Source organism: Haliotis cracherodii, unplaced genomic scaffold, assembly GCF_022045235.1.
Source record: "Haliotis cracherodii isolate W230 unplaced genomic scaffold, xgHalCrac1.p SCAF_11, whole genome shotgun sequence".
Classification (NCBI taxonomy): Eukaryota; Metazoa; Mollusca; class Gastropoda; order Lepetellida; family Haliotidae; genus Haliotis; species Haliotis cracherodii.
In genome coordinates, this window is record NW_027266266.1 from 47,668,951 (window position 1) to 47,677,509 (window position 8,559).

At 43.4% G+C, this 8,559-nt stretch overlaps 1 protein-coding gene across 1 annotated transcript; it reads right to left on the reverse strand.

Moving 5' to 3' along the window:
* Positions 1-1,072: 1,072 nt before the first annotated feature.
* Positions 1,073-8,355, reverse strand: LOC139455906 (calmodulin-like). The gene is made up of 6 exons (XM_071237455.1): positions 8,267-8,355; positions 7,000-7,047; positions 5,907-6,082; positions 4,118-4,282; positions 3,477-3,523; positions 1,073-1,144 (listed from the first exon to the last, which is right to left on the reverse strand). Exons 2-6 carry the CDS (start codon positions 7,041-7,043, stop codon positions 1,109-1,111), a joined length of 468 nt encoding a protein of 155 aa, XP_071093556.1. The 5' UTR covers positions 7,044-7,047; positions 8,267-8,355; the 3' UTR covers positions 1,073-1,108.
* Between the last annotated feature and the right edge of the window lie 204 nt (positions 8,356-8,559).

Sequence of the window (8,559 nt, forward strand, 5' to 3'; positions counted from 1 at the left end):
AGCTAGTGTTGACGAGGTCTGGGTATATTCAGGAACAAGCAAGTGTTGACGAGGTGTGGGTACATACAGGAACTAGCAAGTGTTGACGAGGTCTGGTTATATTCAGGAACAAGCAAGTGTTGACGAGGACTGGGTATAGACAGGAATAAGCAAGTGTTGACGAGGTCAAGTGTTGACGACGTCTGGGTATATACAGGAACAAACAAGTGTTGACGAGGTCTGGGTATATACAGGAACAAGCAAGTGTTGACGAGGTCTGGGTATATTCAGGAACAAGCAAGTGTTGACGAGGACTGGGTATATACAGCAACAAACAAGTGTTGACGAGGTCTGGGTATATACAGGAAGTAGCAAGTGTTGACGAGGTCTGGGTATATACAGGAACTAGCAAGTGTTGACGAGGTCTGAGTATACACAGGAACAAGCAAGTGTTGACGAGGTCGGGGTATATACAGGAAGTAGCTAGTGTTGACGAGGTCTGGGTATATACAGGAACAAGCAAGTGTTGACGAGGTCTGAGTGTATACAGGAACTAGCTAGTGTTGTTGAGGTCTGGGTATATACAGGAACTAGCTAGTGTTGTCGAGGTCTGGGTATATACAGGAACAAGCAAGTGGTGGTGAGGTCTGGGTATTTACAGGAACAAGCAAGTGTTGACGAGGTCTGGGTATATACAGGAACAAGCAAGAGTTGACGAGGTCTGGGTATATACAGGAACAAGCAAGTGTTGACGAGGTCTGGGTATATACAGGAACAATACATGTGATGTGTAGAGGAGGAGAACTAGCAAGGTATATAGAAGTATTTGTAGACTTATTTAATGTTGTTATAAATCCAAACCATGCACATGTTTGTTCTGAACAAAGACTAATTCTCATTCATATCAAAATATGTGACAGCTTTCTTAATGATATGTAAATGTTTTCTTAAACTATGCAGAACGCGTGGGCCAAGTAGGGGCCCTACTTCAACGATGCTGATCCCGTGGTCCTTGCGCGTCATCGCGTCATCTTCATTGTCAACCAATACCGTGGGACCCTTACCACCCACTCTGATAAATGAAACACGTATGGAAGGTCGATCACAAAGTTTTATTTGACAGATGATATCAATTGCCGTGAGATGGAACACAGTTGGTGTAGAGCTGAAACATTCGAAGTGTTAAGTATTTTTCAAACATAGTTATTAATCTGAACATCATTTAGGTACTGGTCATTAATTATAGGGACGGGGTCATAAACAAATGTTCCATGTATTGGTTGTTGGTTGGTTGGTTTGTTGTTTAACGCCGCACTCCCATGTATTGGAGGGGGAGATAAATTGGTCATGATATGAGTGAGTGTGTGTGTCAGCAAAATATGATATTGTCCAAAGACCAATCGGTAGCCTAGTGGTTAAACCGTTCGCTCGTCACGCCGAAGACCCGGGTTCGATTCCGGACATGGGTACAATGTGTGAAGCTGTGATATTGCTGGAAAATTGCTGAAAGCGGCGAAAAACAATGCTCACTCACTCACTCACCCAAAGACCAATCTCACCCCACACACCAGTCCCTAAGTTTTCGGGCAACAGAAGTCTTCCAGTCTTAACATTGAAATGCAGTGATTTCTGAATATAATTACATATTCTAACATGAAATTTAGGAACTTTGTTATTCAGTTGAGAATAGTCATCAACGTCGTATTTGGGTCCAGTGTGTTGAGAAGAATACGTTTTACTGGACACGTTCGGCCATTTTGAGAGATGTGTACGATTTCTTTCTTTGGTCACGGATTTTCAGCCGCCTTTTAGACGCCTGTCCAAAACAACACACTGCATCTTGCAATGATTAGTTTCATAAGTAAATGACATTTTAGTTTCCAAAGTTACCCAGACTACTACAGTAGAACACGGATAGAGCGAACAAACGGATGCAACGAACTGTTACAAAACCCCCCATTTATCGCCTATATATTATCATATTTATCAAATTTACGCTCTTAACAAACTCTCTACAGTGAACTAACGTATAAAGCGAACTGATATCTGCTCCCCGACAAGCGAAAATACCACTAATTAGTGATGTGTTTTGTGAACAGAGAAATCCCATGTTTGTTGAGATGTGGCCCAAGATCGGTCTAGTCGTTCTCACAGGCCTTACTATTTTCCCTTACTCACAACCCTTACTATTTTCCCTTCCTCACAGTCCTTACTAATTTCCCTTCCCCACAGTCCTTACTATTCCCTTCTTCACAACCCTTACTATTTTCCTTTCCGCACATTCCTTATTATTTTCCCTTCCTCACAGTCCTTACTATTTTCCCTTCCTCACAGTCCTTATTATTTTCACTTCCTCACATTCCTTACTATTTTCACTTCCTCACATTCCTTACTATTTTCACTTCCTCACAGTCTTTACTATTTTCCCTTCCTCACATTCCTTACTATTTTCACTACCTCACATTCTTTAGTATTTTCCCTTCCTCGCATTCCTTACTATTTTCACTTCCTCACAGTCCTTACTATTTTCACTTCCTCACATTCCTTACTATTTTCACTTCCTCACAGTCCTTACTATTTTCCCTTCCTCACAGTCCTTACTATTTTCACTTCCTCACAGTCTTTACTATTTTCACTTCCTCACAGTCTTTACTATTTTCACTTCCGCACATTCCTTACTATTTTCCTTTCCTCACAGCCCTTACTATTTTCCCTTCCTCACAGTCCTTACTATTTCCCCTTCCTCACAGTCCTTACTATTTTACCTTCCTAGCATTTCTTACTATTTTCCCTTCCTCACAGTCCTTACTATTTTCCCTTCCTCACATTCCTTACTATTTTCCCTTCCTCACATTCCTTACTATTTTCCCTTCCTCACATTCCTTACTATTTTCACTTCCTCACAGTCCTTACTATTTCCCCTTCCTCACAGTCCTTACTATTTCCCCTTCCTCACAGTCCTTACTATTTTCCCTTCCTCACAGTCCTTACTATTTCCCCTTCCTCGCAGTTCTAACTATTTTCCCTTCCTAACATTCCTTACTATTTTCCCTTCCTCACAGTCCTTACGATTTCCCCTTCCTCACAGTCCTTACTATTTTCACTTCCTCACAGACCTTACTGTAATGCAAGAGACATAAATCAAGCTACTCTAGATTTTCCACGGGTTCATAATTTCCATCTCACTTTTGTTGTTTTTTGTATCTCACTGGGATTCCTTTTTAAATGTTGTTGCTTGTTTCTATCAACATTATACATTTTCAGAAACAATAAATCAGGTTGCCACAATCCATTATAGAACTTCTATTTTCGGTAAATTTTCGATATCGGTTTCTAATTTTCGATGTTTAGGAAATGCTTTCGGAATTTATTTTGGTTTTGTTTTTACACTATAGCTACCCACGGCTTTTATTTTTTCTGCTTCAAACAATCATGGCGGATAGGTATCTGGCAACTGCATGTGTATCACTGGAAAAGTGTATCGCCACGTGACTTACGTTGGTTAAGTAGGTCTGGAACTCTGCAACCGAGACTCGCCCATCTCCTGCAATACATAAACCGAAGTCAATGGTTAAAGAGAGGGGAGACAACTCATTCCTTCGCACACACCATCCATCTGTCTGTTTCAGAGACTGTCAAGTCCAAAGTGTTCACAGTTTCTGAAACTGGCGACAAAGGAACAACGACAGAACATGTGTGTTCTGTGTGGGTTTTCATTTGTACGAAACGAAATTTCCGAATTGAGGGGGTAAAGATATGGAGCAGAATAGCTTTAGAAAGCTGACATCTGATTGGCTAAGAACCAACAAATCTTTCATTTTGATTGGGCGGTGAAAGTACCCTCAAGGTTCACTTGACGTGACCTGATCTTCACGCAGAGAGGTATCGTATCGGAGAAAAAGATGTGATTTTAATGCGATTGTGTTCTAAGCGTACGATATGTACTTTCCGTTGGGTACATATGTGTAAATCTTATTGTTGTACACTTTTGTAATCAGTCCCCATTGAATAAATTCATTAATTTTACCGGGAGGTTTACGACAAAAGACAACCACCCCTTCTCTACCCATCCCGTAACCTGAAAGCGTGAATGAATGAATGAATGAATGAATGAATGAATGAATGAATGAACACCAACCGTCGGTATCGAGACCTTTTTCCAAAGCGACGACGTCACTGTCGGTGAGTTTTAGGTCGTCGTTGGCATCGAAGTGGTGGAAGAGGTAGCCGGCAAAGTCGTGCTCGTCGTGGTACCGCTGATGCCATTGTTTCACAAACTCATCCTCCGAGACATCTCCGCTCACTGAAACATCATCATCAACAGCCTGTCAAGCGAATATGTTTTCGCAAAACTCGAGGCAAAATGATCTTTTCAAGCATTTTCTGAACAAATTGTTGTTTTTTAAAATAGTACCGCGAATACTGTGCTAAGTCAGTGTAAGATTTCTGTTTGTTTATTTTTCTTTAAAAAAAAATTCATTTCAGAAGGAATTTACATTTTCGCATGTTCAGCATGTATGTTATCGCATCCATTGTCAGGATGAATTTGTGACGGAGATGCATTCAGACAATATGCATACAATATATTACACGGCTAAATGTTCGTATTTCTTGACATGTAGCATGAGCAGTATATTGGTCGGGGCATGAATATATATGCGCATATACATGTATACAGTAAACTTAGTTCGTTATAACCGTAGTTCGTTATAAGTACATATACAGCATGACTACAGCAAGTAGTCGGGACCAAAAAGTCAGTTCGTTATATCCGTCAGTTCGTTATTAGCGTGTTCGTTATAACCGTAGTTTACTGTACGTACCAAGCAACTGTTTCTAATTACAGTACAGTAAACTACGGTTATAACGAACACGCTTATAACGAACTGACGGATATAACGAACTCTCTTTTTGGTCTTTTTTTTTCACTTCACGCTTTGACCACTGGGCTACCCGACCGCCCTTTCCAGTCATATCACGGCGTGTGGGTTTAATGTCGTGGGAAAGCCCGAAGGGATTCGTGACTTGGACGGTTGCCACTTCGGTGAAATCCACGAGCACGGTTAAGGTTCTGAAAAACCCAGAAACATAATCGGGGCAAATCGGAATCCGAACCCACGACCATAGATTTCTGGCGTGCCCAAGGGACCCCACTCTGCTCAGTGAATTAAGCGACTGGGCCACCCCTGCCCCCTGAGAATAGGATGTCAAAATAGATCGATTCAGGTCGCCTAGCGTTAAGGGATGTTATATTTATTTCCTAACCTATTTGAAACTAACCAAGTCTGGATCAGGTAAATCAGTAAAAGAAACCCAGCCGAACCAATATATTCATGCTAGTCAACGCCATCTTCCCGAGGCAAGAGAGTTAACTGACTTCAAAAGTCCAGTTTCCACCCTTGCCGAATTAGGCTGGAATTCCTGGGCTCGATCGTAGAGCCACCAGTGGCTTTTACGAGTTATATCCCTTCTATGCCTCTCCTATGGGCCAATCAGATTCCACCTCTCGTATCACTTGCATTTGCTTCAAACAAAACTGCGGCGACCAGTCAAGACGAACTGATCGATAATCAAGATCTATACTGTGATAAAACGTGTCTTACATCGCAAACGCATCAAAACACGTGAGCACCTTGATCAAAAACATGAAAAGATTTAGAAAATATCTGTTGACAACGAGTTAGCGGTGCACATGCTTCGCAAATCCTTCAATCGACCGAAATCTGCATGACAGTTTACGAACCGGATTTCGATTTCTGAGCGCGATTTTGATTGGACTATGCATAGACTTGTTAGTCCAGCCAAAATGTAACTCCATAATACCAGCCTAGTTCGGTCAGGGTGGAACATTTACAACAAACATTGGTTACGGATACCAAAGCTTATCCGAATCCTCACGCGGGTATATAATAAGTAGCGTCTCTTACTGTCCTTGTCATACTTGGTGAGAAACTCAGTCTTGACCTCGGTCTGCTCAACAATGCCGTCTCCATCTTTCTCCATGTCGGCGATGACGCTGGTGATCACCTGGGTCGCCTTCAGCTGTTGTTGGTTGTTGTGGATGCAGGAGTGGTGGTGGTGGTGGCCATCTGTAAGGTCCTGTCTGAACGCAGAGAAGCCCTTGATGAGCTGGGGCTTCTTTTTTCAGTTTTAAAGAGGACTGGGAGGTAAACCTGACTTTAAACTTGAAACCCTTGAACTGGGGCATGATGTTGACAAACTAACAATCTTAATCAGTGAATACACAGTGCCATTTAGAAAGTGGTCAAATGTAACTGATGTTATATTTGGGATAACACTTTCTTAGTAAAGTACAGATTCTAGTACTTTTTGGGTTGAGTCCCGTCCGGGATTCGAACCCATACCTGCCAGGATGAGGCACCTAATCCCCAGCACACAAAGTCAGCGATCTAACCCACTCAGCCACCGAGGCTTCCACAAAATGAAAGTCCGACAACTGGTAGTTTACTAAGAAAGTGTTATCCCAAATATAACATCAGTTACATTTGACCACTTTCTAAATGGCATTGTGTATTCATAGCTTTCGGCCATGGGAGCCGTGCTAATTTACACTTGTTAGGGGGTTACTCAAAGTACGTGATCTAGACTACCAGTTGTCGGACTTTCAGGTCAGGGGTTCGATCCCCGGCCGCGTCATACCAAAAGACGTTAAAAGATGGTACTTGTTGTTACACTGTCTGGCGCTCGGCATTAAGGGGCTAAAACAAGGACTGGTCAGCTCGGAGTCAGTATACTGTGTCTGAGTAGGGTATTCATGTTAAACTGCGGCATGGTATCTCAGTGGGCTAGCACTATAAATCGGCATCAGTCCGGACTAGTACAAGCAGCCACACAAACACACAAGTACACGCACGTCGCTATATAAGTGCAATAATGTTGGACGCGACGTTAAACTCCATTTCACCTCACCTCACCATCTCATATTACTCACCCACAATCTACACCTTATATACTAGTTTATTCAACTCACCCATACGTTGATTACCTTATACCACTCACCCGTAAACAGCCACTATTCCGATTAAAACAAGGAAAGCTATCATGGTTCTGAAAAACAAATACACAGGTTTCAGTTTGAACAACATTTAGCAGATTCACAGAACCCAGTACGGCTGGAGTTTGATAGCGCCCAGTCGATACAGAGAGTACCATGTCTGGACAGAGCACCCGGTGTTGGGTGAATTTGACAGCACACAGTACATACAGAGAGTAACAGGTATGGGCAGAGCAACCGGTGTTGGGTGAATTTGACAGCACACAGTACATACAGAGAGTAACAGGTATGGGCAGAGCACCCGGTGTTAGGTACGTTTGACAGCACACAGTACATACAGAGAGTAACAGGTCTGGACAGAGCACCCGGTGTTGCAGGAGGCTGATTGCACACAGTACATACAGAGAGTAACAGGTCTGGACAGAGCACCCGGTGTTGCAGGAGGCTGATTGCACACAGTACATACAGAGAGTAACAGGTCTGGACAGAGCACCCGGTGTTGCAGGAGGCTGATTGCACACAGTACATACAGAGAGTAACAGGTATGGGCAGAGCACCCGGTGTTAGGTACGTTTGACAGCACACAGTACATACAGAGAGTAACAGGTCTGGACAGAGCACCCGGTGTTGCAGGAGGCTGATTGCACACAGTACATACAGAGAGTAACAGGTCTGGACAGAGCACCCGGTGTTGCAGGAGGCTGATTGCACACAGTACATACAGAGAGTAACAGGTCTGGACAGAGCACCCGGTGTTGCAGGAGGCTGATTGCACACAGTACATACAGATAGTAACAGGTCTGGACAGAGCACCCGGTGTTGGGTGAGTTTGATAGCACACAGTACATACAGAGAGTAACAGATATGGACAGAACACCTAGTTTTGGATGAGTTTGATAGCGCCCGGTGGATACAGAGAGTACCAAGTCTGGACAGAGCATCTGGTGTTGGAGGAGTTTGAAGCCCCCGGTATATACACGGAGTAACAGCACTAGTCAGAGCATCTGGTGTTGGAGGAGTTTGAAGCCCCCGGTATATACACGGAGTAACAGCACTAGTCAGAGCATCTGGTGCTGGAGGAGTTTGAAGCCCCCGGTATATACACGGAGTATCAGCACTGGACAGGGAACCTGTTGGGGGAGGTTTGTCATTAACGATAGGTACAGTAACAGGCAAGCGTTGATGTTGCACAAAGCGATATTGGCGCTTAGACTACAAAGGGGGCCTGAACAGAAACCCATATTGAAAAAGTTGCCGGCATGGAAACCTTACCTTGACAGGAGTACAGCTAGTGTTCCGCAAGGTTGTCTGGCTGAGAATACGTACAAGCGGACACGATAATTCTAACATAAGGTGTGTACTGGGTGACGTAGATGCCAAGGAGTGTCGTTGTATGAAATGACACTTTTTACACCTGTGTCTTTCACAGGGTTGTCTGTCGAATCGTGGCCGAGGTGAACTCTGTTCTCCACGCGACATAGCTCGATGGCGGGATACAGGCAAAGCTTTTAAAAACTGCGCTCTCTTGCCGACGAGAACTGTTGAGATGTTAGACAGTGTACTAA